This window comes from Saprolegnia parasitica (genome assembly GCF_000151545.1).
Source record: "Saprolegnia parasitica CBS 223.65 unplaced genomic scaffold supercont2.49, whole genome shotgun sequence".
NCBI classification, from domain to species: domain Eukaryota; phylum Oomycota; class Saprolegniomycetes; order Saprolegniales; family Saprolegniaceae; genus Saprolegnia; species Saprolegnia parasitica.
Window position 1 is genome coordinate 145,988 of NW_012156443.1, and position 26,640 is coordinate 172,627.

General features: G+C 57.5%; 14 protein-coding genes across 14 annotated transcripts; 5 read left to right on the forward strand and 9 right to left on the reverse strand.

Annotated features, from left to right (window-relative positions):
• Positions 1-941: 941 nt before the first annotated feature.
• SPRG_09563 (hypothetical protein) lies at positions 942-1,899 on the reverse strand. The gene is made up of 2 exons (XM_012348989.1): positions 1,323-1,899; positions 942-1,274 (listed from the first exon to the last, which is right to left on the reverse strand). Exons 1-2 carry the CDS (start codon positions 1,879-1,881, stop codon positions 1,003-1,005), a joined length of 831 nt encoding a protein of 276 aa, XP_012204379.1. The 5' UTR covers positions 1,882-1,899; the 3' UTR covers positions 942-1,002.
• A 1,126-nt stretch (positions 1,900-3,025) lies between these two features.
• Positions 3,026-5,259, reverse strand: SPRG_09564 (hypothetical protein; the record flags this gene model as incomplete). The annotated part of the gene is made up of 4 exons (XM_012348990.1): positions 3,026-3,404; positions 3,458-4,751; positions 4,808-4,925; positions 4,993-5,259. The coding sequence occupies 4 exons, from the start codon at positions 5,257-5,259 to the stop codon at positions 3,026-3,028; spliced, it is 2,058 nt and encodes a 685-aa protein (XP_012204380.1).
• Positions 5,260-6,549: 1,290 nt separating this feature from the next.
• Positions 6,550-8,319, forward strand: SPRG_09565 (hypothetical protein; the record flags this gene model as incomplete). Its single annotated transcript, XM_012348991.1, has 9 exons — positions 6,550-6,711; positions 6,909-7,109; positions 7,166-7,264; positions 7,476-7,574; positions 7,631-7,729; positions 7,771-7,872; positions 7,940-8,041; positions 8,098-8,196; positions 8,248-8,319. 9 exons carry the CDS (start codon positions 6,550-6,552, stop codon positions 8,317-8,319), a joined length of 1,035 nt encoding a protein of 344 aa, XP_012204381.1.
• Positions 8,320-8,356: 37 nt separating this feature from the next.
• Positions 8,357-9,559, reverse strand: SPRG_09566 (hypothetical protein; the record flags this gene model as incomplete). Its single annotated transcript, XM_012348992.1, has 9 exons — positions 8,357-8,426; positions 8,480-8,571; positions 8,618-8,731; positions 8,775-8,863; positions 8,921-8,984; positions 9,027-9,179; positions 9,233-9,315; positions 9,367-9,435; positions 9,488-9,559. Coding segments are annotated over 9 exons (806 nt in total), but the record flags the coding sequence as incomplete, so codon positions are not given.
• A 167-nt stretch (positions 9,560-9,726) lies between these two features.
• SPRG_09567 (hypothetical protein) lies at positions 9,727-11,664 on the reverse strand (the record flags this gene model as incomplete). Its single annotated transcript, XM_012348993.1, has 1 exon — positions 9,727-11,664. One exon carries the CDS (start codon positions 11,662-11,664, stop codon positions 9,727-9,729), a length of 1,938 nt encoding a protein of 645 aa, XP_012204383.1.
• A 352-nt stretch (positions 11,665-12,016) lies between these two features.
• SPRG_09568 (hypothetical protein) lies at positions 12,017-13,249 on the reverse strand (the record flags this gene model as incomplete). Its single annotated transcript, XM_012348994.1, has 4 exons — positions 12,017-12,370; positions 12,417-12,617; positions 12,672-12,788; positions 12,836-13,249. 4 exons carry the CDS (start codon positions 13,247-13,249, stop codon positions 12,017-12,019), a joined length of 1,086 nt encoding a protein of 361 aa, XP_012204384.1.
• A 1,049-nt stretch (positions 13,250-14,298) lies between these two features.
• Positions 14,299-15,728, reverse strand: SPRG_09569 (hypothetical protein). The gene is made up of 4 exons (XM_012348995.1): positions 15,267-15,728; positions 15,103-15,219; positions 14,854-15,054; positions 14,299-14,807 (listed from the first exon to the last, which is right to left on the reverse strand). The coding sequence occupies exons 1-4, from the start codon at positions 15,678-15,680 to the stop codon at positions 14,340-14,342; spliced, it is 1,200 nt and encodes a 399-aa protein (XP_012204385.1). The 5' UTR covers positions 15,681-15,728; the 3' UTR covers positions 14,299-14,339.
• A 588-nt stretch (positions 15,729-16,316) lies between these two features.
• On the reverse strand, positions 16,317-17,965 carry SPRG_09570 (hypothetical protein; the record flags this gene model as incomplete). The annotated part of the gene is made up of 2 exons (XM_012348996.1): positions 16,317-16,493; positions 16,547-17,965. One exon carries the CDS (start codon positions 17,963-17,965, stop codon positions 16,712-16,714), a length of 1,254 nt encoding a protein of 417 aa, XP_012204386.1. The 3' UTR covers positions 16,317-16,493; positions 16,547-16,711.
• A 590-nt stretch (positions 17,966-18,555) lies between these two features.
• SPRG_09571 (hypothetical protein) lies at positions 18,556-18,822 on the reverse strand (the record flags this gene model as incomplete). Its single annotated transcript, XM_012348997.1, has 2 exons — positions 18,556-18,593; positions 18,636-18,822. 2 exons carry the CDS (start codon positions 18,820-18,822, stop codon positions 18,556-18,558), a joined length of 225 nt encoding a protein of 74 aa, XP_012204387.1.
• A 552-nt stretch (positions 18,823-19,374) lies between these two features.
• Positions 19,375-20,090, forward strand: SPRG_09572 (hypothetical protein; the record flags this gene model as incomplete). Its single annotated transcript, XM_012348998.1, has 3 exons — positions 19,375-19,471; positions 19,524-19,691; positions 19,740-20,090. The coding sequence occupies 3 exons, from the start codon at positions 19,375-19,377 to the stop codon at positions 19,988-19,990; spliced, it is 516 nt and encodes a 171-aa protein (XP_012204388.1). The 3' UTR covers positions 19,991-20,090.
• Positions 20,091-20,348: 258 nt separating this feature from the next.
• On the reverse strand, positions 20,349-21,932 carry SPRG_09573 (hypothetical protein). The gene is made up of 8 exons (XM_012348999.1): positions 21,619-21,932; positions 21,497-21,575; positions 21,244-21,447; positions 21,081-21,200; positions 20,942-21,028; positions 20,735-20,893; positions 20,627-20,685; positions 20,349-20,571 (listed from the first exon to the last, which is right to left on the reverse strand). The coding sequence occupies exons 1-8, from the start codon at positions 21,870-21,872 to the stop codon at positions 20,421-20,423; spliced, it is 1,113 nt and encodes a 370-aa protein (XP_012204389.1). The 5' UTR covers positions 21,873-21,932; the 3' UTR covers positions 20,349-20,420.
• A 1,044-nt stretch (positions 21,933-22,976) lies between these two features.
• Positions 22,977-23,987, forward strand: SPRG_09574 (hypothetical protein; the record flags this gene model as incomplete). The annotated part of the gene is made up of 2 exons (XM_012349000.1): positions 22,977-23,032; positions 23,084-23,987. The coding sequence occupies 2 exons, from the start codon at positions 22,977-22,979 to the stop codon at positions 23,877-23,879; spliced, it is 852 nt and encodes a 283-aa protein (XP_012204390.1). The 3' UTR covers positions 23,880-23,987.
• A 922-nt stretch (positions 23,988-24,909) lies between these two features.
• On the forward strand, positions 24,910-25,467 carry SPRG_09575 (hypothetical protein; the record flags this gene model as incomplete). Its single annotated transcript, XM_012349001.1, has 1 exon — positions 24,910-25,467. The coding sequence occupies one exon, from the start codon at positions 24,910-24,912 to the stop codon at positions 25,465-25,467; it is 558 nt and encodes a 185-aa protein (XP_012204391.1).
• A 261-nt stretch (positions 25,468-25,728) lies between these two features.
• SPRG_09576 (hypothetical protein) lies at positions 25,729-26,424 on the forward strand (the record flags this gene model as incomplete). Its single annotated transcript, XM_012349002.1, has 1 exon — positions 25,729-26,424. The coding sequence occupies one exon, from the start codon at positions 25,729-25,731 to the stop codon at positions 26,368-26,370; it is 642 nt and encodes a 213-aa protein (XP_012204392.1). The 3' UTR covers positions 26,371-26,424.
• Positions 26,425-26,640: the final 216 nt, after the last annotated feature.

Sequence of the window (26,640 nt, forward strand, 5' to 3'; positions counted from 1 at the left end):
TCCCGTCGCCTCCCGGCCCTCCGCCGCCGCCATGAGGCGACCGGGCTCGCCGCGTGCGGCGTCGGTTCTATGCGCCGGGGCGGTATCCGGATTTATTCGGATGCGGGCTCGGACGGTTTCGTTTGAAACACACCCGACGGCTTGCACTCCTCTGTCGGGTGGTCCGAGTACAGGAGCCTGCGTACGACCTCGAGCGAGCTAACCCTCGGCGAGTGGGGTCCACCACGGGATGGATCTCTCCGTGCGCAGCTCACTCCCAACGACCCAGTGCTGGTGCCAACTCCCACGCATTCAGGCGTAGCACTACGTATGCGAAGTCTTTGAGTTAGTTTTTGCTAATTTGGTTTCAACGCGAACACGTTTGATTGATTGATTGATTGATGTGACAAGGACCGTCGAGCGCCACTCTCTGCGTTGCGCAACGGGCGATAAAATGCAGCTCATGCCTTGGTCCGCTGTCATTGATGCGTCCACAAACTATAGTCTTTACGTCCTTGAGCCATAACTCAATGAATGATGGTCATCACGAGGTTGTCACAATTCCGCGGCAGCCAACAGCAACTCAACACTCGTGCGAGCGCTGAATGTTGGCAGTGGTGCATGCTTGGTAGCGAACCTTGTCATGAACCTTTGTTGGTCGGCTGAGGGGCGTTGGTCGGTACACACTTAATCTCGTGAAACTTTACGGCGAAGCACTGTAGCCACTGTACTAGTAGAAGCGGTAGCGACAGATCTTTGGCAGTTTGTAGTAGTACACTGCTACCATCGCAAGGGTCCTGTCGGCACTGAAAGCGGCAAACTTTGCCAGAGTCAGAACTTGCAGAGTGAGTTCTGCCAAGCTTAGGGTAACAAGCTTTTCGTGCTTTCGTCGTAACTTGTGGAGCGGCAAGAAATGCAGTAGTTGAGCTTTGCCCATGTCACCCATCGCAACGAAAGCCTGTGTGCACATCGATGCAAGTAAGAATATATTGTTGACGTCGGTCGCTACCAAGCAGGGCCCGTTTACATGAGCATCGCCGATAGCGCGCAAGCACCAAGAGCCCACGCAATGTACGTGTGGTGGGCTGCACCGTTTTTATTCGGCGGCGCCGTCGTCGTATTCGTCTCCATACTCATGTTGACCTCCATCGTCATGACGTCGTCCGAGATGAAAAGGTCAAAGTTGTTTTCGCTCGTGTCGACGGGCAATTCGAGCAACCCAATGTCATCGCCCAGCTCCGAGTCGTCTGACTCGTCGACCGTGATGGTGGCACCACTGCCCGTCGAATTGGTGGCTATAGAACGTCAGCACGTTTGCTGCGTCAACGCCCATGTACAAGTACCTGGTTTCGTCTTCGGGCAGTCGACGGGCGTGACAGCTGCGTTGACGCAGGTTGCGGCCGTTAATAAGCATTCGTTCTTGAACTTGATCGTGGCACCCTTGAGCGTAGCACACACCTTCACCTTTTCCTTGTTTTTCGAACACTTGCCGAGGCCGCACTTGCCCATGGTCGCGGGGCACTTGCCTGGCGAGAGGAATTCAATGCTTGGGTTAAGGCACCGTGCGGCCTTGAGGTAGCACAGATGGTCATACGTCACGCCGTTGGACCCGCAGACAGGTGCGACTTGGTTGGGTTTGCACCTGGCGAGCTTGGACAAGCACGTCGGGTCGCATGCTTTGGCCGCGCTTGCAAAGCAATGCACCTTGCGGTTCTTGCACTTGGCAGCGAGGCACTCGCACTGGTTGCTGTACGAAACGTCGTATGCAGTTGTCGAGTTGGAGAGGGCGCAGTAGACCGCTTGCTTGGAAGAGGTGCAATTGGCCGCACATGTGCCTCCTTGAAGACCCAAGCTAGAGACTACGGCTGGCAGCGTCAGCAGCGTGAGAAGAAGACGCTGCATTGTACGGCAAAAGTGTAAATGATTGTGATGAGGACCAAGTTTCCGTTTTGCATTTTTGGAAGTCGAGAACCTTTAGCGACAATTTTCCGAGAATGAAATCCGTCGAAGATATACGCCTTTTCCCATATTTCCGTTGCACATTTGAACCAATAGCAACGCAGGGCGTTGCCCTTGCCAACGACGCCAACGTAAGCCTCCAACCGCTTTTTCGACCCCCGAGTGTCCGTAAATAACCTCGAGCGGCTGCGCTGCTTTGCTCACAGACCTTGAAAGGACTGCAGCGTCGTGGGACCCACTCGGATTCTTCACATGACAATCTACGTGTGGGCAAGAAAAGCCCCGTACTAACGGTGCCGTGCAGTCGCGGCCCGGTGAGCGAGTGAAGAAGCAAATGGCCCAGCCATGCCTTTGACGTTGCAACAGGAAGGGCCGCCTTTTCCAATACGTTTTCCGCGCAAGGCCGAGCGATCTAGAAGACGAAATCTAGAAGGACTCTAGATCCAAGATCCAGGCGCAGAGCACGCAGCGTCGATCCATTCCCACATTTCTAGTGTCAGTCAACAAGCAGACCCGCCTCGCCCACCACGGTTGGTGCCTCAAGTAGTTGAATCTTGATTGAGGAAACGAAGGGTAGTTCCTGCAAGCTCTGTTGAACATGAGTGGAGACCGGCAGAAAATTGAAAATGCGCGAGGCCCGAAGCGGAAACATGAGCGGAATTACTCGAATTACCCTTCCCCGGGAGAACCTATGGTGGGTCCAGAGGTCCAGAGTGCCGGGTCGGTTTAACTTGGACGATGAGTGAAAACCTGCAGTCGATTGTAACTTTCCGTTACATCGCGTCCGCTCATTTTTTGCCGGTCTGCACCTCGTTCATTTTTCAGCCCCGCTCATTTGATGTTGTTTTATCTTTAACTTGATCCTGAATCAGCTATCGGCCACGCACACGTCCGTTTCGAGCGTGGAGTTGCGCAACCCTCTCATTTTAGATTCGACTTTTGGTCAGCAGCCAGCCCCACCTCGGTGATAACTACATACAGGCAATGGCCTTTAAATTTCTCAAACTCGCCAGCAATACTAACGTTATTGACTGAAGAGGACGTCATGAGCCCAGATATGACAACATGCGCGACTTCATGAATGAATCTATAGAAGGCGTTGCTGCTGCTGCTTCATGCACTCGACCAAGAAGGCGAGCTTGGCGTCCATCTCTTGCATCCTGGCATCGACGCTCTGGCTTGCAGGCACGGTGGCGCGATCGAGGGCCGCAGCGATCCGGTTGACGCCGTGCCCGGGCTCGTCGACGTCCACGGACGCCGCGTAGTGCTTGAGTTTGGCGATGAGCCGTTCGGCGCGGCGCTCGCTGATGTTGATCCCGACGGCCACGTCCTTGGTCGTCCAGAAAATGTGGGACTCGATCTCCATGCGGTTGGTGAGCTTCTTGAAGAGGTCTGGACGCCGCAAAATGTAAATCTTGATCACGTCCCGCATGACAAGAAAAAACTCGTCCACAAACGAGCGCTTCCTATACGAAAATAAGAAATGCAGCGCAGAAATGGATCGCATGCGATGTCGTACCCAAGGTTGACGTCGACAATCTCTTGGTGGGACGTGATGACAACGGCCAGCATAATGTTGACCAGCACAAGTGTCACAATCGACTGACTGACCCAGAACCAAACGACCGCGAGGTCGTTGACGTCCTTGATGAGGTCGTAGCTGTAGCCGCCAAAGAGCATGTTGATGCACGTCACCATCGACTTGTCGAGGCGGCTAAACTCTTCGAGCTGCGGCCCAAAGAGGAGGCACCCAGACGTCGCGAGGGCCACGACAACCAAAAGGAAGATGAAGAGGAACGACCCGAGCCGCTTCACACTCGACACAATCGTATTGGTCAAGACGTTCATCGTTGGGTGAAACTGGAACGCCGCAAGCACACTATACAAAAGGCACGATAAGACAATATCTCCACCCATCGAAACACTGTACTGGATCACGAGCTGGAGGCACGCAATGATCGACACAATGTACACAAAGTCAATCGCACCGCCAAACGTGTCGATGATGTCCGACACAATCGGCTGCGTGCTGTTGCCCATGTAGTCGCGCTGGTTGTATTGGCCCGGTGCTGTGGTGGCGTTGGCCGTCTCGGGGAGCTTGTACAAGTCAGTGTAAAAGTCGTCGAGTGCTTGGACTTGGCCGTCGAGGTTCGAGTTGAAGAACTTGTTGCAGACTTGGATCCACGCTGCGTAGTACAGCACGACGACGATGATCGAGCACCACTCGATAAAGGTCGTGCCAACGTCGCAGGACCACGAGTCCTTGCCGCGGAACTGACGTACGAGCATCCAGAGCCGGCGGCCGAGCACTTGCAGGACAAGAAGCCCAACGATCGCGTCCATGACAATGTTGATGTGCGACGTCGAGTACGGGTTGGTCGGAATGCTCTGCACCTTGTAGGTGGGGCTGCAGGCGCCGCCTTCTTCGACTTCAACTTTGAAGAGCTGGTACGTAAAGAGGTCGAGCTGGCCGTTGTACGTCGTGATCTTGACGAGAAGCTCCTTCGTGGTCGGCGAGAGGTAGTAGCCACCTTTGGTGCCTTCGACCTGCCAGCGCTTGAAGCGGTCGTACGGCTTTGTGTTGCCGATCGGAATGTACATGGTGTACCACGGAAAGCGGCGCAGGTTGCGCTCCCGAAGGCTGCTGACCGGTGCATCGATTGGCGAGTCAATCTCAAAGTCAACGCACGGCCCGTAGTGGTTTTTGAGGCCACTCGAGCTCTGGCACTCGGTCTTGGGCATGTTGAGGACCGAAATGTCGACCGCACCAACGAGCTGGTTGTATGAGCTAATGCGGCCCGCAACAATCGTATCTAGAGCAGTTTTGAGTCAACACCGGATTGTGATGCGAGTACAACGATTTCTGTACCGTTGATGGTCACGTTCTGAAAGACGGACGGTAGCACCGAGTTGTTGATCCACTTGGGAATGTCGTCGAGGGCCCGGATCTTCATAAAGCTCACGACGGTCTTGGACGGGACAACATCCTACATCGCAGAAATGGGATGAGCGTTTCATGCTGTAGACTGAACGTTTCATAAAATGGATGGCTACCTCTGCTTTCGGGTTGAGCTCCGTCGCTACGCCGTGGTCGGCCATGTACACTTGGTGGATCGGCGTGTGCGTCAGCACCATCGCGATGAACGCAAAGAAGAGGAGGAGCGGTCCCGGCAGCGTCATGAAATGCCGACGGAGCTGCTTCCGGGCCTTGAGCGCGACATGGATTGTTTCCGTTGGGATCGACGCCGTCGGCGGCGGCGCCATCTCGAGCGCGTAGGCTTCCGTTCGTGGGCTTGCGACGTCAAAGTACTCGGCCTTCATGCAGCTGACAGCAAATGCAATAATGTAATCGACTTGCAACTCCCAGATCGAGCGGCAACTAGTTACGACCGGGCACAATTATTACTGCAAATCCGTCGACACCTGCTTTTTCAGTACATAGTGGAGGCTCCGTTCAATGTTTAACAGCCTGGTATTGACGGCCAAGTGTGCCGGGGGTTGTGGGCGGTATCTTTAAAGTGGTACGGTATTGTTCCATGGAGCCGGGACCTTATCGAACCAAACACCTTGGTCATGGAGGCTCCATACCCGCAGCGATCGTTGCGAGCATGCATGCAAGCTTGGGCTGCCTCCACTACTCGAACGAGCTCCACCTTGAAAAGCTGGAAACGACAGCGTGTACAGTTTCATGACGTTGTATGCTCCTGCATCAGTGTTACGTTCGAGTTGTTCGACTACATGTGGCCCGAATAAACCCTTCCATATCGGGTGCAAAGCTACTCTTTTTGTGCTTATCGAGGACCTCGTTGAATCAACTTTAGCACAAATCAGAGAATGGTCATTGAAAGCACAACTTCAATGGTTCGGGTCAGCCCCAACGATTGAAGTTTGGCTACGATCGCGCGCAGTCGTACCGTCAAACTTTCAAAAACCAACGGCTGCCTCCGTGCTGCTACAATGCACGCATGCGTGTCTATGGTGGGAAAAGCACCATGCCGTTTCCATTCCTTGCAGCCGCGAATAACAGTCGACGAGGCAGACGTCATTGCATGTGACGTTGCGATTCCCTGCATTCGTTCTTGGGGTGCTTGGTAGCATTTTCCAATTGCAGCATCCAAGCTCTGCGAGAGATTCCAATAGGTAAGCATGAAAGCCCCTGCGGCTCACTGTACGTTACTGTGCGCATATACGTACGTATCTTGTTGTTGAAGTGGATCGTCTATTACAATCGATAAAACTATGCTACATAAAATTGTCGGACTTTCTTCGTTGTGTGTACTCGGTTGAGCGACTTGATTTAGGCAGGCGGAGGCAGGAGTGCGATCCGCGGGACGAGGTCATGTACGTATCTTGTTTCGGCGTCCCATGCCCGCGATATGCGGCAACAATGGGGCTGACCATCCCTTTTCCGGACAACATTATCCGGATGTCACACATGTTGCTCACTTTGTTTCGATGACCAGCGCGGCCGAGATCGAAGCGCTGCAGGTGCTCCTCGCCAAGGAGCTCTACCTCGAGCACGTACGACGGCGCCTGCTACTGCGGCTCCAAAGCCCATGCTCATCTGTGGCTTAGGCGAGTCCGCTCTATGTCGCGTGCACAGAAGGTGACATGGAGAAGGTCACGTCGCTCCTGGTCGACACCGCCACGGACGTCAACTGGCGCACGCCCGACGAGGGCTGGACGCCGCTGCACATGGCGTCGGCCATGGGCTACGACGACATTGTCGGGTTGCTTCTGCGCCACGGCGTCGCCGCCGACGCACTGGGCCACGTACGACGTCCTGTCCCTTTCGCCGTCCTGTCGATGGCTTTTTCTGTAGGACGATGTGACGCCGCTCATGGCTGCGTCGATCCAAGGCCAGCTCTCGACGCTGCAGCTGCTCGTCGACGAAGGCCATGCCAACGTCAACGCCGTGACGACGGTGCATCACTCGGTCGCTGTCGCCGCGCGTCCTATGTGCGATGTAGGATGGCACGTCGGCGCTGCACGGCGCTGTGCACAACCACCACTTGGGCTGCGTCGAGGCGCTGCTGCGCTTTGGCGCCGACGTCAACGCGATCGATGCGCAGGGTATTTCTGCCCTGGAGATCGCGTCGTCGGCCGGCGACCTCGAGATGATCGAGGTCTTTGCCACCAAGGCGAGCGCGCCGCTTACGTTGCAAATGACTGCTGCCGTGCGTTCTCGTCCTGTCTTTCATATGATGTGTACAAGTTGTCTATCTAGGACGGGACGACAGCGCTGCATGCAGCGGCGCTCCATGGGCACATTGACGTTGTCCAATGGCTCATCTCGCACGGCTGCCCCAGTGACGCACCCAACGAAGTACACTGTCGTCGTCCTCATACACATGTATCAGTTCTTATCGATCGCTGGCTAGATGGGCCTCACACCGCTGTACCTTGCCGCGCAAGAAGGGTTTGATGCGATCGTCCAGCTGCTTTTGAACGAAAAGCCAACGCCAACGCCGTCTCGAGTGTCGTGCGTCCCAAAATCTTGCACTTAGTGTGGACAACATGTCCTTTTTATTGAGTAGGACGGGTTCACACCGATCATGATTGCAGCGCAGATGGGCCATGTCGGCGTCGTCGAGCTCCTCCACGCGCGCGGCGCGAGCCTTACGTACCGTACACCGGTAATACAATATTGTCTTTCACTCTGTAGACCAACGTGGCATGATGCGTGCGATAGGATGGCTGGGATGCCTTGTACGTTGCCGTGCAAAACGGCCATGCGTCGGTCCTCGCCTTCTTGGTCACCCACGGCGCCAATGTCCACGCCACCTACAATGTACAACTTGTCATCGTTTCTTTGGACGACCAACCACGTAGAATGGCATTACGCTGCTGTACACGGCCGCGCAAGAAGGCCACGTCGAGTGCGCCTCGTACCTCTTGGACCACGCCAAGGTGCCGGTCGATGCGCCGCAAACGGTGGGTCCCATGGCTTTTCTCGTCGACAAAAGTGTGGACAACTTGTCTCAAATGTCATGTCGAGTAGATGGGCTGGACACCGCTGCACATTGCCGTGCTCCATCACAAGATGGCGATTGCGCAGACACTTCTTTCGCACGGTGCAAATGTCAACGCTGTCGAAAACGAGGTAGTCGCCTCTGCCTTGTGGACGATCCGCGTGACCCATAGCCCTTTCCTGGCTAGATGGGCGGCACACCGCTGCATGTCGCAGCCGAAATGGGCAACCTCGAGATGGTCCAGTTCCTTCTCTCGCATGGTGCGAGCACGGCGGCGACGCTCAAGGTATTCGATGAACCCACGCCAAGCAACAACTACAATGTACTATATCACTAGGATGGATCGACGCCACTCGACACGGCCAAGAACACGGGCAACGAAGCGGCCCTTGGCCCTTTGCTGGCGTAAGTTGTACATCGTCTTAACAACGTTGTGGAAGCTATGTCTATTGAAAATGCCGGCGCACGTCGTGGCAATGCGCATCAAAGTGACGCAATGGCGTTCCGAGTTGGTTCCTACACCGCAGAGATGGACAGTCTTGACATAGACCGGCAGTCGCGATGTGTACGTGAGGTCCTTGGCCCGCTCGGCGCTCGGCGGGTGCGTCGAAAAGTACTTGAGCGACTTTGGCGAGTCCATTTTGGCCCAGTCGGCAAACATCTATCAACTTGTCAACCTGTGGGATGCGGCGAGGGTGCGAGGGTACCGCGGGGCTCGCGCGCGGATCGTAGCAGGCCTTGGCCATGAGCTGGAGCCCGATCGCGTCGGCTTCCGACTCGTGGGCGCGCGACTTGGGCAGGTTCACACCCAGGGCAAACGCCTTGTCACATCAAGTTGCCACAAGTCGACGCGAGTCAACGTACCGAAGACGCGAGTGTACTCGCCTCCGGAGACAAGAAGAGCAGAAAGAGAGAAAATAGGTTGCCCACCGAGAGCTGCTCGGCACTGTGGCCTGATACGACAATGGCGAAGAATGTAGGCATGGAACAGAGGACGTAGCACGACTTACGCGCAAGAGCGTGGGCGACTTCATGGCTCAGCACGGCCGCGAGGCTGTCTTGGTTGCGTAGTAGCTAGCGTCAAAATGAGCGATTGCTTGCGTCCAAGACGACCACCTTGAAGAGACCCGTGTACACACAAATCTTGCCGCCGGGAAGACAAAACGCATTGGGCTCGGGCGACTCGATCACGACAAAGTCCCACTTGAAGTCGGTTCGGTTCGACGCGGCCGCGATGCGCTGGCCCACGGCGCGCACCATCTTGGCCCGCTATAGAGCAAGGCGGTGACGCATCCGGTGCGATCGCCTGGACGAATGTGTACCGGGTCGCTTGGCGGCACAATCGCATCCCGGTTGTCGCGAAGGATCTCGCGAAAGCTCATCTCGCCCAAGCGCCGCTCGGACTCTACACCAGCCAAAGGATAGTGAGCGTATGCGAGAGCTTGTGGCGCCGTACGCGGTGTCATGAGCATCAGGCGCCGGCGGCCCGTCTCGGGTACTGTCTCCACGTGCGAGTAGATGTAGCCTAGTACGGGCGCCGATGACGAGGATGCTACGGGCTGAGAGGATAGACGCACCGCCAAAGGCTGCGGTCGCAAGCGCGCCGGCAATGGCGCTTGCGCGGACGTACAGAGGCACCGACGACATCGTGGCAACAAAAATCACGCCGCATTCGGCACATGGGCGGATTCGGCATCATGTGCCGAATCTAAACGCACGCACCCTAACGCCAGATTCCAGGTGTGGGCCTTGGCTTTTGGTATCACGCAGAGACGATGAATCAATTGAGTTTGTAGTTAAATCCATGACCCTCTTTCTAATCGAATTGACGGGCCATAATGCCAAAGCGATAGCTGCCGTCGTAGGTGCTGGGATGACACGCCGGCTCGGTGGCGGCGACGGTGCAGTATGGTGTCCCACTCATGTAGACGTTGGTCGACGGACCAAACGCTGTGGGCGACCACGCCGCTACGCCCGTGTTTTCCAGGAACAAGTCCAGCATCCATCCTAAATTGGCCTGGTTCACATCGTCGGGAACGCTTTCCAGATGTGGGTTCTGCGCCAGATTCAGTGTTGTGAGACTGCTCAGCGCCCCTAGCGTGTATGCTGGCAGCTCCGAGATGTTGTTGCCAAAGAGAGAGAGACCACCGAGGAGCGTGAGCTCACGAAAGGATGCGGGCACGCTGCGCAATTGGCCTTGCTCGATCAAGAGCGAGTTGAGGTTGGTCCATGCGGCGACGGTTGCTTCGTCAATCTCGGAAATCCCCGAAACAATAATCTCGACATCGGTCAGCGTCGGCGGCAAGTGCTTGTGAACGATGGCCCGGGGCACGGTCGACACGTTGGTGTACACGAGCACGATATAACTGAGCGCTGTAAAGACATCGGCCATAATGGGATCGGGCCACTCGACGATGGTCGAGTTGTAGATTTCGAGACCAAAGAGTTGTGGGAACCGCGCTAAATTCGGCACCTCAAGGTCCGGGCAATGCGCGATGATCAGTAGCTGTAGCGTGCTTGGGTGCAAGGCACGCAACGCCGCTGGCACTGCGGCCTGGGAAATACCCCGTGCTGCACAGCTAACGACTTGAACGACGCAACGGCACTCGAGCGTGAACCACGGGTTCACGGCGGTGAGGCACCCATGGGTGCACGACGCGCGGAGTCCATTCCAAGACGAGTAGATGAGCGACATGGCAACGACGGTTGCACCCCACGTGACGCTTACGACACGACTGACGGCGATTGAATAGCGCCAGACGGCCACGCCATGAAACCTGGTTCGTTTTCGGTGGGGCGTGGGAGGGCGACTGGGGGGTGCGACGTCTCGAAGTCGGCTGTCGTAGGCCATGCACAGCGTATACTCGACGTCGCGAAGGCTCCACCAGACGCAAAGGCACGGCAAGAGCCGTGTGATCGTCTCGGCCCCCGAGATGAGAAACAATTTTCGACCCATGAGGATCGCATTGTAGAACCACACATCGTCGTACAGCGCATCGTTCTTGTCTTGGATCGAGAGGGAAAAGTACCGCACGTAGGGACTGACACCAATCCACGGCAAGAGACAGACAAGGATCATGGTCAGTAGCGCTGGCACGAGCGCCGCTGCCGTGTGCTCGACAACGCGCGGTAGCTTGGCGAGAAAGAGCAATGGCGTGAGCATCCCGCTGAGGCCAATGCACATCGCGTACGCCAGTGTCAGCGCCGACGACGTCGACTGTTTCGAGATCGCAACAACTTCCAACGACTGCAACGCCAGTGACAAGGTGCGCTGGACTTCGTAGCCCCACGCAAAGAGCTCGCCTTGGCTGCTAAAGTGGGCCGCGTACGTTGTCCAGAGCTCGCCGAGGCGGCGAAAGCAAAGGCTCATCGAGAGAGCGCCAGTGTCTGCCCGGCGCTTGCTCGAGTCGCGCACCAGCACGAGGCGCTCAATGCGCTTCTCGAGTTGCCGGTAACGCACCATGGACACGAGGCCTTCGCAAAAGAGCGCGCCGACGAGGATGCAGGCGACCATCGAGGCCGTGAGGTCGGGCGGGAGGCCCAGCGTCCGCCGCTCGTAGCTGTACAGGTCCGACGTGATGTAGTGGTGGCAGTACGCGAGGAAAAAGAGGTGCGCCGCAAACAGTGCGTGCAGCAACGCGACAAGAAGCCACAGCGAGAAAAACGCTCGCGCGGGCAATCGGTGCTCGGTCGCCCGCCACGTCTTGACCTTCTCAAAGCGCACCGAGAAGACTCGTGCGACGAGTGGCCGCATCGTGCGTAGCGGTTGCATCACTTGGATAAGGCGATGGTCTCGGACTTGAAGCCTGTCTAAAATGACGGGCAGTCTAAATTCAATCGAGCGTTTCACAGCCGAATGGCTGGTCTCATGTGTGGTTGAGGTTATGGGCCATGCCGGTTGATACATCGATAGCTGCTCGGTCGTGGCTCTCGACGCTGCCGATGTTCGTGTCCCGAAACTTCCGTGTACGAAAGACACTTTGTGTACACACGACAAAACATTAGACATGTTGACCGCAAAAAGTGTCGCTATCTACTACTAGTAGTAGAAGTACTTTACAACACCAGCATGACGATTGACGCGACGACCATTGGGACGAGGCCCGTCAGCGCGGCACCCGCCGCGGCCGACTTGGCGGTCGCGGCTGGCGTCGTGGTCGCAATAGTCGGTTTTGAGGGGTAGTGGTCGTGTTGTCCGTCTTGTTGGCCGGCGTGGCTTTGGGCGCGGGCGTCACGGTCGCTAGCTGCGACGGTGCCTTGGTCACCACTGTCGACGCGCCCGAGACCGTGAGGTTGGCGTAGCACGGCTTCATGGTGCCGTTGGCGTAGAAGAGGCCAAAGTGCTGCTCGACGTTGTTGGTGTCCGTCTCGTTCGCATTGAACGCCATGTCGAACGACGTATAATAGTAGTAGTTCCAGTCCATTTGCTTGGCCAAGAGCGAAAAGTCGTTGAAGTATTTCTAGTCACCCATCTCAGACCAGATTGTAGATGTAGTGAGTGCGTACCGCAGCTTGCGCTGGCGTCGCCGGGCTCGCTTTTTCGGCGGCGCCACCGGTGGCCCAGCCCGTCTCGGAGATGAGAATCTTCTTCTTGTACTTGATAGCGGACGCGATCACGGGCTCCATGCGCTTGTAAAACCACGCAGCCGAATCGCTGGCGTTTTTCTTTTCCCAGAACGGATACTGATTGGCCGACACCACGTCCACCTACACAAGGTCGGGTGAGATCTCCATCACAATCTTCGAGGGATGGTGTCGCACCGCTTCGACCATTGACGGGTTGGCCGCCCACGTATCCGCATAATCGGCGATCGTCACCGGCACGTTGATCTTGGCCGTCGCGAGCTCGTCCTTGACCTCCTTCATGTTGGCGATCGCCTAAATCATGGGTGAGCGGTGGTGTCAAAATATATGTACGATCTTACAATCTCGGGCGTCACGTCGTTGCGGGATACAGCGGCCGACCCAACGTGGATACCGACGACAGTACTGTCAACAAGGCCACCCTCAATGAGCTCGGTGAGCTTGACTTTTTCCGCATCAAAGATCGACGGGAGGGGGCCGACCCAGAGCCCGAGCCAGACCGTGAGACCCGCCTTCTTGGCCGCGCCAATGACAAGCTCGCCCGCGTTGCAGTCGGTGAGCGAGTAGATGCGCACGCCCTTGGTGACCTTGGCCAAAATCGCAAAATCCTTGTCGATTTGGGCCGACGACTTGCAGTTGGTGGCGTCGGGGCCCCAGTTGGGCCCAATGCGCGGGTTGTAGTTGATACCGGGCACCGAGATGGTCGCGTTGGCGACGGCGAGCGAGGTCGCGACGAGGACTGCTGCTGTCTTCATGGCCAATTGTGGAATGGATGGTCTCACACGACGTCTTGTACCATTCGTGCACGCTTGCTTGAATAATTACGGGTATTGAAGCGCTTAGTTGTTTCAGCCAACGTGTGTGTTCGATTCGTATTTGATTGGGTAACAGATACGCAACTTCGCGCTGATTGGTTGGAGCGGCGGTTTCACAAATTGCATTTGGCGCAGGATTCGTTGTCGCAGGGTTGTGATGTGGCTTCTTCCAACGGACCTGTGATGCACGACGGTGTTGGTGCATAGTGATATCACGCTATCTGAGACTCGTGGAAGTACGTTTTAGGCGGTGCGGATTGGTCCAACAGCAGCATTGCTCGGTAGTATGTTCGCAAAAACTAGTTTGAATTTCTTTTACGACAGAGAATCTTGCAGGGACAATTCGTGCAAATGGTCGTCCACGGCTGCATCGACCACCCATGCTGCGACCAGCGTTGACCAATCATGGGCCCCAAGGAGCGCGTGGGAAATGGATTGTTGCTTGGTGTGTGCAAGCCCGTCGCGCAGGCGGCTCCTAGCTACGACGGCGTATGGACATGAATAGTAGGAATTCGTCGCAGAAGAATGCGTCTTAGTGAGCCATCAAGGCTGAGGCTGATTGCTCAGGAAAGCACTTCGGCTCTCGCCGTTCTAATGACGAAATGACATCACCCAGATCTCATTTCTTCGTACTAGTAAGGGTATGCGTGACAGCCCTTTTGACATGTTTGCTCTTGCAGCGATCCACACGACAGCAAACAACCCAGAGAGCCGCAACCATCAAGTCGTGATGGGACCGCAGCTGTCCAGGCGCACACTACCAATCTACTACGTAGTATTGAACAACGAAACGGTCGACCACACCTCCCTCCCTCATTCTTTCATACAGGATGTTTATATATATTATCCCTCTGTATCAACTCGATACTGAGGGCCGTGGGTCTCGATCGTTGGTTGAAAGCGTCGCCATTCTCATTTTCACCGACCTACCAGCGTTTAACCTTGTTTGATCTATCCCCGGCTTCCTTGGTTCATACAGTAAAAAGATACACTCCATTCATTTCTGTCAGCTACACTCGCTGATGGATGATTACATGGCCATCATAATAACGGATGCGATCGCCATCGTCACGAGGCTTGTGAGAGCGGCGCCCGTTGCCGCCGACTTGGTACTCGACTTGCCAGAGCCCGTCGAGTTGGAGCCTGCGCTCGGCGACGCGTTGGCACCGGGCGACGACGTTGCGCCGGTAGGCTTGGTCGAGTTGTTTGTCTTGGGGCCCATGCCGTCGTTGTTGTTCTTGGGGATTGTGTTGGGCACCGGCGTCATGGTGACGTTGGAGAGCTGCGACGGCGCCTTGGTCACGACGGTCGTCGCGCCCGAGACCGTGAGCTCGGCGTAGCACGGCTTCATGGTGCCGTTGGCGTAGAAGAGGCCAAAGTGCTCCTCGACGTTGTCAGTGATCGACGCGTTTGCGTTGAACGCCATGTCGAACGACGAAAAGTAGTAGTAGTCCCAGTCCATTTGCTTGGCCAGAATCGAAAAGTCGTTAAAGTATTTCTAGTCACCCATCTCAGACCAGATTGTAGATGTAGAGAGTGCGTACCGCGGCTTGCGCCGGCGTCGTCGGGCCCGTGTTGACCGCTGACCCACCGGTGGCCCAGCCCGTCTCGGAGATGAGAATCTTCTTCTTGTACTTGGTCGCCGACGCGATCAGGGGCTCCATGCGCATGTAAAACCACGCCGCCGCGTCGTTGGCGTTCTTGTTTTCCCAAAACGGAAACTGGTTGGCCGACACCACGTCCACCTACACCAGGTTGGACTAAGATCGCCATCACAATCGTAGGTGTCGCACCGCTTCGACCATTGACGGGTTTGCAATCCACGTATCGCCAATGTCGGCAATCGTCACCGGCAAGTTGATCTTGGCCGTCGTAAGAACCGCCTTGATTTCCTTAAAGTTGGAGATCGCCTGTACCATATCATATAAGCTTCGGCGCCATACGATGCAATTTCTACCTTCTCGGGCGTCACATCCTTCCGGTACACAGCCTCCGACCCGACGTGGACACCAACGACTGTGCTGTCAACAAGACCGCTCGAGATAAGCGACGATAGCTTGGCCTTCTCGGCGGCAAAGATCGTCGGCTCGGGGCCGACCCAGAGCCCGAGCCAGACCGTGAGACCCGCCTTCTTGGCCGCGCCAATGACAAGCTCGCCCGCGTTGCAGTCGGTGAGTGAGTAGATGCGCACGCCCTTGGTGATTTTGGCCAAAATCGCAAAATCCTTGTCGATTTGGGCCGACGACTTGCAGTTGGTGGCGTCGGGGCCCCAGTTGGGCCCAACGCGCGGGTTGTAGTTGATGCCGGGCACCGAGATGGTCGCGTTGGCGACGGCGAGCGAGGTCGCGACGAGGACGGCTGCGGCTTTCATTGCCCGTTGTAGAATGGAGAGCGTCTGCCCGTTCAGACAGCGCGTGTGTCACACATACGTTTGATTCGCGTTTGATTGGGTGACGGAAAAGGCAATCTCGCGATGATTGGCTGGAATTTGAAAGGCAGTTTCAAGTTGGCGTCAGAGGCGCGTTGTCAAGCGGGAGATGCAGCGCGCGTCACGCAGAATGAAGTCGTGTAATGCATTTGACTCGCTGTGGAGGAGAGAAATTCACTACCACCGGTATAAGGACAGCCCACACAATACAAAGTTTCATACAAGAGGCACGTATCGCCAGAGGGTATGGCAAAGCAACTCGACCGACTCGACGGCTGCTACTCACGCGCACAGCCTATGCGTACCACCACCGCTGTAGAGTTGGCTCACGGCTCGATTATAGCCTGCGTGCTAGAAGGAAAGCCTAGACGCATTGGACTAGACGTTTGCCAGCACCATCAACTCTATTCGGCACAGCAACCTTGGCTGCTGGCGGCGTCAGGGCCTCGCCTAGCGCCGAAACCTTAGAAGTAACAAAGGAGCGCGAGCTGAACGAGGTCAAGCAAGAATGCACTTGTCTCTAGTGGAAGCGGTAGGAGCACGAGCCGGGCTGGACCCAACACAGCACCATCACACACAGCGACATCGCACTTGGCTCATTCATTTTACGACCCGCGGGGCTCCTAGTACCGGTCTGGCGGTCGGTCCAATCGCACCTTGACGTCAAGGTGCTTGATTTGATCGGCCTTGAGGCGCTGCTTGCGCTCATATGCGGCGACATCCAATTTGCCCTTGGTGTACGCGCCGGCCTCCATGCTACAACACAATTCTTCGATCAGACCGATGATGGGCCAAGGACATGAATGTACCCGAGCGGAAGCGTGTCGACCGTATTCAGCGACGTTTCGTACAGTGCATCGTCGCCGAAAGGGTAGTAGTCGTACTCATTCCGACGCACTTGGTGCGCAAACTCGGACGTCTTTGGGAGGTAAATCATATCGTGCCGCTCTTCCATGCGTGGCGGCTCACGGTTTTCAGCGCTCTTGGCTTCTGGCGCTTGGAGTTGCTGGATGAGCGCGGCCTTGACGCGGTACGAGCCCGCTTCGGCGCCCAGCGGCAGCGTGTCGTCCGCGTTGTCGACACACGTCAAGTACGCCTCCTCTTCTTCGGGGTACGGCGCATGGAAGCGCGGCGCGGGGCTCGGGGCCCAAGGCCGCCGGCTGATAGGCCGGGGCGGCCGGCAGCGGCAAGAACCCAGCTTCGGGCGCACTCGGCCGACACATGGGCTCGGGTGCGCGTGGAGCGTCAACGGAACGCGGCGGTTCTTGTGGCGCGGGTCGCTGGTGCATCGGTTCGGGAGCTCGGTGCCTCGGTTCAGGGGCGCGTCGTGGCGGGTCCTGTGGCATCGTCGGGACGCGCGATGCTCCGAGCTGGTTGATGAGAGCTGCTTTCTTGGCGGCTCGCATCTCTGGCGTCTGGTGTGGCTTGGAGCGTGGCGCTCTCGGCGCATCTTTCGGCAGCTCGATTGGTGCATTGAACTTGGATGGCTTCTTCACGCTCGATTGCTCCCGCGGCAGCTCGATATGTGCGTCAAAGACCGAGTGTTTTACGGGCGACGCATGCGGCGACGACGACGATCGCGATGGCGGGGTTACATGCTGCGAGGCATGGGACGACCGGGACGGCCGCGTCTCAGGCTTGGGTGGCGGCTTGACAGCAACAGGTGGAGGACGAGGCGCAATCGGTTCGATCGGCGCCGGGGCCGTCGTCGTTGGGGACACGCTCAGGCCATAGTTGATATCATCTTGTGCGACCGGGTCCACGTTGAAGCGAAAGCTGACGGGAGCGGGCTGCGGGTTCGCGGGCGGCAGCTCGCGTTTTCCAGCAGGTGGCGCTCGGTGTGCTGGCACAGGCTTGGCAGCCATAGGTGGTGGTCTATTGACCGGTGGCTGCTTGTACGCCGAGTGCATCGGGTCCAATGCGAGCGACTCGGACGGTGACGTGGCTTCCGTCTCCCGCTGCAGGTGGTGGAAGCGCGACGGATGTATGTCTTTTCGCGGGCGTGGCGCCTCCACAACGTCCATCGGGTCGACAAAGTCTTCAAATTGTGGCGCCTTGGCGCGGCGGTTGCAGCACTTGCGCAAGACGACGACGAGCCCGACGGCCACGACGAGCCCGACGCCGACGCCAATGAGCACAACCGTGACGAGGTGGCTATCACCGTCCTCGGCCAAGACGCCACGCGACGCTGCTGCGAGCAGAAGCGGCACAAGCACGCGTCGTCCCATGCGAAGGAATCGGATGAGAGAGTGGGCGCATCAGCATGACCCGCTAGAGACGGTTCTTTTCGACTCGCTAAACGGATGGGCCAATCACAGCCAAGTGCAAACTGGAAATATTATTGCATACAAACACCAAGTGACATCGGATGACCGATGTGATGGACGCTGAGCGTGGACAGGCGGCAACCCAGATCCGTCGCTACGGCGCGCGAAGCAACAGCCGTGGCAATCGACCGCGATCGCGCTGGTAGGGACTTCGATTCCGAGCTCACACGCTATTAACGTGCGACGAGGATGCGTCGAAAGCGCGTTCTTTATGGGTGTTGGTCGAGCGAGACATGTGGGGCTATCGCCGTTCGCCAAACACAAATGGCGGGTCGAGGGCAATGACGTCGTCGCGCAATATACTTCGTACGAGAGCAGCCTGAGCGCCACAATCATTTCATCACGTTAATACATCCGCCGGCCACGTATCTGGCCGGCGATGCGACTCGATAGCAATAGACGGCGCTAAGGACAATCGAGATTAATCAAAACAAGAATCGTCACTGAATAAGGATTACCGGGTAGTAATACCTGGAGTCGACAAGACACGCTCAGGGTGCAATGTCGGCCGCGGTTGTCCAAAAGGCCGCTTCATCGAAACTCGCTTGGATCTTTCCGAGTCGATCGCTACACTCGAGAATCGTGGGCTGGGCACGCGCGACCGCCATGGTCCGGAGTACAACCGAGGGCGCGGCGGGACTTATGGAGCAGGCAGCGGCGCGCAGGGCCTCGGTGTCAAAGTCAGCGACCAAAATGTTCCACGACCTGCAGTCGTCGGCGTGCTTTTGGTAGAGGCCTTCGGGGACCTTGCGTGCCATGCGTCATTGGGCAGTCCGTTGGTGTACACAACAAGGCCGCCAGGGTGGTGGAAAAAATGCTCCTTGGCGAACGTACATTGAGCACAGCTCGAGCGTCGCCGGGTCGTTGTTGTCGCACACAATGTAGACACGGCGCCGAGCAAGAGTGCGCGGGCGATGACCTCTGCAGTTTTCTCGTACAGAAGGCTGTGATGCCATTGGCTATCTCCATGGCTATCGTCGACGTGGATTGGCTGGTTTTCGAATTGGCTATTCGCACGCAACGTTTCGTGCGTGTCATCGGCATGACGTGGCGGCACGAGACGCGTTGGCGTCAATTCCTCCGCCACGACACGTACCGATGAGCATAGCTAAAGTCGCTCGAGATCGATGGCAGCAGAGTCGACACCGAGCAGCATCTTCGACACTACGCAACGGTCGAAAGTGCTAGGAACCATGTGGACGCGACGCCAGCTGGCTAGGACGTTTTCCACGAATTCGCGGTATGTACATCGTGCGATCTTGCCATTTTCGAAAGCAATACGCACAACCAACACGCTACCACATCTTTTGATGGCGAACCACGACGCAAAGGCTGCTGCGACGCGCCGCGCTCTGTGTCAATTCAAGGGCTGCACCAAATTCGCCCAGACCCGCGGGCGATGCAAAGGTAATCCTCTTGTGATCCTGCTCTCGACAGATTTAGACCAGCATGTCTGTAGCCCACGGCGGCGGCACACGCTGCAAGGTCGAGGCGTGCATCAAGCTCGCGCAGAGTCGTGGTCACTGCATCGCGCATGGCGGCGGCCGCAAGTGCCACATCGAGTCGTGCGATAAGCTCGCGCAGAGCAAAGGGTACTGCATCGCCCACGGCGGCGGTCGCAAGTGCGGTACGAAGTCTTCCGTAAACCGTCATGAGACGAGATGCGTGCAACTAGCGATTGACGGCTGCGAAAAGTTCTCACAAATCAAGGGCAAGTGCAAAGCCCATGCCAAGACGTCACCGCCGTCGACGCCCCACTCGCCGCCTTTGCTGCACCCGCTTCCACCGCTAACGCATGCCAAGGTGTCGGCGCTTCAGATGCCGTCCACCATCAGCCTCAGCCCGTTGCGTGACTGCGTGCGGCGACCTGAGGCAACCACTTGCTCGTTCGCAGCGCTCTTTGAGCCATCGCCGCCAACAGCGTGACCACCCACGACCCACGACGGCGGCATGCACGTGCATAGAATTATTCCCTTGGGTGCATTTGCAGAAAACAATTCGACTAATTTATTTCTTATTTTCAAAAGTGCTCGAGTACTAGGACGTCGGAAGCGTCGCAGCCATCTCGACACGATCCCGTCACCAAGCAAGGATGGTCCTTATGTGTCGACAGGAGCAAGTTGCACCACTCGATTGGTTTTCTGTACCGGCCTCCTCGGGCATACAGTGTACTGTCGGGGTGAGCTGTCAGGGTGCCGTTGTCATCTTCTTCCTCACTGCCTTCTCGTCCTCTCGATGGTCACAAGAGATGCATTTGGCTCGGATGTTTACAGCCATGGGCATGGCGCTCCATGCATTTATGCAGTGTCTTGGTTTAGAGGGATTAGGGTAGGAGGGTACATGAAGATGGTGCAATTTACGAACAAAGCGATGTACAGAGCGCGGCCGTAAACTCGCTCTTGGTCGGCGCCGTCACGTTGCGGCCGCTCGGGCACGTCACCCGCAGCGTGCCATTGTTGAACTTTTCGCCCAAGCACTCGCCACTCGTGGTGGCATCGCAGCTCCACCTGCAAATCGCATGTGAGCTTCCTCGGTTGATCCTTTGCAGTACTGAGAACGTACCAGGGCGCGGGAATGCAGTCGAGGTACTTGCACCACGGACACGCCGTCATTGCGTTCGTCTAACATTCCTCACTCATGTCCATGTCCAGTGCAAGGACACACACGTACGTTGCTTGCAAAGAGGGCGAGAAAGAGGATCGCAAAAAACGCCGTGAAGAGCAGGCCGCCATACCCGAGCAGTCGCTGCTTCTTCGTGCGCGTCCCCATGATGCGGTCTTGGCGACTCAGCGGCAGGCTCAGCATTCCAAAGCCGAGGCTCAGGCCGCTCTACACTATCAAGTTGATATTTTGCAACCGTGGACGCCAAATGCGTACAATGAAGCCCGAGAGATGGGCGAAGTTGTTGACGAACGGAAGCAACCCAATGCCAAGGTTCACAAGGGCGACGACCACCAAGTTGGTCTAACCCATCGTCTCTCGTGAGATGATCCAAGACAAGAAAGATTAAGGCTACCATGTGGCATACGCGGTTCGTGTACAGCTTCCAGTTGAGCATGAACTCGGCAAACGTAGCGCCAAAGAGGCCAAAGATCGCGCCGGACGCACCGACGCCAACGACATCGGGCACGAAAAACTAGCGTCGAAATGAGTCACGGCCGAGGAGGAGTTTGACGTACGCCCGAGACGATGGCGCCAATGATCCCGGTGGCAAAGTAGATGGTCGCGATGCGCCGGCGATCGAAGGTCGACTCGAGTTCCATGCCCAGCTGGTAGAGCGCGGCCATGTTGAAGAGAAGATGGACAACGCCAGCATGGAGGAACATGGCCGTGAAGAGGCGCCACCACGCGCCGTCTTTGATGAGATCCGTGCGCTGGGCGCCCTACGCGCCGCTGCATGAGCCATGCCGGATGCGTTGTCGATCGCAGTACCATCGACAGAAGCACTTGGGCGCTCGGGCCGATGAGCGGGTTCACCTTGAGGCTCTCGACGGTCCAGCCATTTTCCGCGCTAGGTGTACATGAGCGCGCATCGCTCGAGTGGCGGATCGTACATTTCAATGATGAAGATGAGCGTATTGACGCCAATCATGGACCACACAAACTTGAACTGCGGCAGGAGCTTGGGCTTCCCGGCAGGTGTCGTCGACGGCGTGGGCACGACGCCGTTGGCGTTCGCCGAGGCCGGCGGGCCTGCCATGTACAGCGCGTCGTTCTGGATCAAGATGCGCTCCTCGCGCTCGTCCTGGTCGTTGCGCGGCGACCGGCCCGGGCTCGGGCGCGTCGGCGGCGTCGGCGATGGCACCATCGTGGTTGTGTCCAGCGGCCGCCAAATATTCCGAGATCCAGCGACTTCTTTATATTTCGCATTGTGCAAGACCATACAAATATCAAGTGTTTTTCTTAAAAGTCGAAGATATATTGTATTGCACCTGGGACACGTTGGCCCGCTCTATTTGTGGCCATCTCGCCTGCGGCCGAAGCGACGCTCGGCGAGGCTCGATGGCCGGCCGTGGTCCACCCCATGACCGCGCTAGCATGGGCGCGCCGTCGGTACGGACCATCCTCGTGGGCGAGGACGCCATGCGCCCGCTCCTTTAGCGGCGGTCGACGGCTATGCCTGTGCATCGACCCATGCATGCATGCCATGGCCGAGCGCAGCGCGTGGAGCTGCAGACGTAGCCAGGGCGCACGATGACGACTACGCCATGCAAGCGCTCGTGTGCGTGCGACGAGATATACACTCTACATGGATGCTTCGGCCCTGCGGACTCAGGCTCGCAGGGGTCGTCATCTTGTTCAGACAGACCCGCTGCATGGGAGGAAAAGTTTGATTGACAAAGAGAGATGCGCGGGCATCGCAGACAACGACTGCAGGTCTATGCGGCACCGATGCACGATGTTGAGTATTGGAAGGGTGGCGACGGTGGTGGCCACCTCTGTCCATCGCAGCCACCTCTGTCCTTCTCAGGTGATGATGCTGGCGACGTTGGAAAGGCCGTGCCTGTGTTCGTTGATGATGGCAGTACAAAGCTACCCGAAGCCCGAGATTCACCCTCCAACCAAGCGGACGGAAAGAAGCTTTTAAGTAGCTCGTCTTCTCAGGTGGCGACGTCGACGCGTGGGGTCGGTGGCAGAGGACAAGGCAGGCTTCCTACCGAGCACGTGGCCGCCTATCAACTCCACGACGACGCGAGGGATGTATTATCTTGACTCGACGTGACTGGTGGGACACCCTCTTCCACCAGCTGCGAGGAATTCTGGAGCCCACGTCGGTCCTCCGCCTGTCAGCGTGCTTGTCCTGCATCTGATCCACGCAGAGGATCTGCGATCATCTCGGTGCGACTCGCACCAGCCACTGCTCGTCGACTTGCCGCCGCCTATACCAGCGCGACCGAGGACGTCGAGCGAGATGCCGACGCACGGTGGCAGCGTCGACGGCGACAAGCCCAACGCATTCCACCGCGCGTGGTTTCTATCGCACCGCACCTGCGATCCTGCAGTTCGTATGGACACGAGTGGCATCCAGAGTGGGACGTGCACCACCGACGCTTCGATTTGCACTTTACCTTTTCCTGCGCATGCCACAAGCAGCACCATGTCTTCGCCCACCTCGTCCTCCCGGTCGTCCCGGTCGTCGTCGTCCATGAGCGAGGCGACCCGCCGCTACTCGTTCGCGGACCAGACCGCGTCGTCCTCGCGCAAGACGACGGAAGCGCTCGTCTTCTCGTGGAGCCACTTTCTGTGCCCGTCTGCGGCCATCGCGCACGACCTGCAGTTTGCCAGCTACCACTCGAGCCGGCGCCTCGCGAGTCTGCACCGCGACTGCGCGCTCCTCGACCCAGTCATCGTCGCGACGCTGCTTGACGCCCGCCGCCTTGGATACCTCTACATCCTCGTCGAGTGCCCACTCGACGACTTTCAAACGACACTCGCTACCTTCTTCCCCAAGACAGCGGCGCTCATCCAGTGCGATGCAAGCCACATCCAGCTCGCATGCGCGCTCAAGCCCGCGAGTCTCACGTTCACATACGAGCATTTGCTCTACTCGATCTGTGCCAAGTCGGCGCGGCTCCAGCACGCGTCCATCTCGCTCACAGTCTTTGGCCCGGAAGAGCTGCGCCACGCGTGCCTCACGATCGCCCGCGCGCTCGCGACGGTCGTGCCCAAGGCCATCCGCACCGCCGGTGGCACGCCGAGCTTTGTTCAAGTCCACGACCGGCTTGGCATGGTGCGCCAGCACCTCGAGGGCATCGTTCGCCGGGACGCGCCGAGCCTGCGCCCGACCGCCCGCCCGCGCACCGTGTGCCTCTGAGCGCTGCACGTCGTCCTTGTCTCTGTCGTCGTTGCTCCGTGTTCGACTTACTCCATCATCCATTATTTAACGTTGTCCATTTCGTCTTCGAGTCGTTTGACGTCCAACTCGTTCTCGTTGAGAGGGAAATACTAGAGGCAAAGACAAGCCGACGCATGCAGAAGGGAACGACCAACGACGGCGCCAGCGACGATCGAAGCTATCAGTCCGTGTGCGCCAAATAAGTGGGCTTGGGTGATGGGCCGGCCCGTGTCTCTGGCCCTTCGTGTTTCCTTCATTGCAACGGATATATACAGGCATCCAAGGAGTTCCCCACTGGGTCCACAAGATTACATCACGCCAAGCAGTCGAGCGACTAATGCTCCTCATGTTGTACTAGTATTGTACAGTGTACGAAGCTGCGTTTGCAGGCGGCTTCCGTGGCCTCCGTGTCGCAGTGCAATACTCGATGCTTGACCGTGTCGTCCTTTCTCTTGATCCCCGTGCAGTGGAATTTACAGTGCAATTTGAATGCACTGGCTGCCATGCAACCTTCTGTGCCAACTTGCCGCTGCTACTGTCGTCACCCGTGGCGATACGGAGGTGGCTACTGCTCAGAGGTCCGTGGAGGAGGAGCCTCATCATCCTTGCGTGCGCTGCCCGTCGCATGCGGCATGCCGCGATGTTTTGAGGGAGTTGTCCTTGGCCAACGACACCACCATTAGGGCAGCAAGGCGGCAGAAGAAAGGCGCAGGGTCGTTGCAGCACTGCACTCATTCGTCTCGGTAATACTCCATCTACTACGTCTTCGCATCGCTCCAGTAGAGGCAACAGCAGCGACGACAGTGGAGAGCACCCAACAAAGCCAGCGCGCTACTGCCTACCGCCCACTGCCTCGTGGCTTCCTACTACAGTATCGAGTCGCGTGACTACCCAGGAGCATGCCAGTCGCGAATTGCCTCCGTCGTGTATGCAACGCACGTCCTCGTTGTACGCCGGGCCCGACGTCGTCGAAGCACTCGTGTTCTCGTGGTCACACTTTTGCAGTCCCATGAGCTGGCTGGGCACAACGACCGAGCACCGGTTTCCGTTCATGAGCATCGCACGGAGCGCGTGCAAGGCCGTGGATCGATGCGTCGCCGACGTGCTTGCCCACGCTTCGCGCCTCGGCCACGTTTTCTTGGCCGTCGAAGACACGCCGGACGCGTTCGTGATGGAGCTCAATGCTCATTTCCCACACACGTCGCGCCTCCTCGAGCGACATGCGCCGGCCATGGTCTTCAAGGCGCCACAGGCTTCGACCAACGACATGTACGACGCCATGCTGACGGAGATCGTCGCCCAAGCCCGGGCGGTGCGGACGCAGTGCACGGTGGCGCTCACTGTCTTTGGCCCTGACGCGCTGCGCGCAGCCTGCCACCGAATCGCCAAACGTCTCGCAACAGTCTTACCCAAAGCCATCTACACTATGGCAACGGCCACGTCTGTCTCGAGCATGGAGGCCCGGCTGCGGCAGGTCGATTCGCATCTGGATCGGATTGTCAGGCACGCGACACCGCTCGACCTCTCGATCGCAACCCCACTGGCGCCTGTCTGCGTCGACCTGTAACCTACCTAATGTTATTCACCTTGGACAAAACTTTAGCTACCCAAGCCTCTCTTTACGACCCGGCGTGGACCTAGCGCGCTGGTCCGTGGTTGGGATGGTGATGGTCCTTGGAGGATATGCCGAGTGATTGTCATTGTCGTACAATACCAATGTTTAATGTATACTAAATATTTGTATAGAAACATACGAGATTGAAAAAAGACGCGAGGAGATCGCCATGGCTCATTTTTGAACTTGCACTCGTCCATCAATACTAGTACCATGCTGGCGTCGTCCTCGGTCTTCAACCCACTCACGAGCTTTCCGCTCACGCCGAGGATGCCATTGACGTCGATCCATATTGAGACCGCGACGGTCTTTTCCTGGACCGGCTTTTTATGCCCGACTGCGTGGATCCATGCGCAAGGTCGGCCCCTCCATGCCTCGCTTTCGCGAGCGTTTGCCGAGCTTGACGCTGCGATTGTGAACGTGCTCCTCGATGCGCAGGCCTACGGCACGGTCTTCGTCCTCGCCGAAGACAACAGTGCGTACATCGAATACCTCTGCCGTACCTTCTTTCCTCGGTGCGCGGCGCTCTTCGAGTCGCCCGCCCTCCAGACGCGCATCCAGCTGCTCTGCGCCGCGACCGACCCCAACACGCAATGGTACAGCCAAATGCTGCATTCGATCTGCACCACGTCGCCCGCCCTCCGCGGCGCAAGCGTTGTCCTCACCTGCTACGGCCCCGATGCACTTCGCGCCGCGTGCATGGAAAACGCAAAGCACTTGGTCATTTTGCCAAAGACGATCCGCAGCAACGTCGTGCAGCCGACGCCGGCCCAGGTTTTCGAGCAGCTCTGCCGTGTGCGCACGCACCTCGCGGCGACCGTGACGCACCACTCGGCCATCGACGTCGTCGTATAGATTTGCGACGCGATTATTTAAGCCGCTGTATAACTCCATTCCAAAATTCATTCAATAGTGGTTGATCACCAGGACATACTACCTGTAGTTTGAATCGCCCTCGGTCAACGTGATTAAGTGTCAGGTAATATCAAGGACCAGCATGTGAGGTGCGGTCCGAGCTGGAGACCGAAGTGCTTCCTCCCGCCTCGAAGGTAGCGACAGCCTCGACGCTGCGTCGTGGGTAACACGAGACTCGAATTCCTCCATAAAATGATGTATTAGATGTAA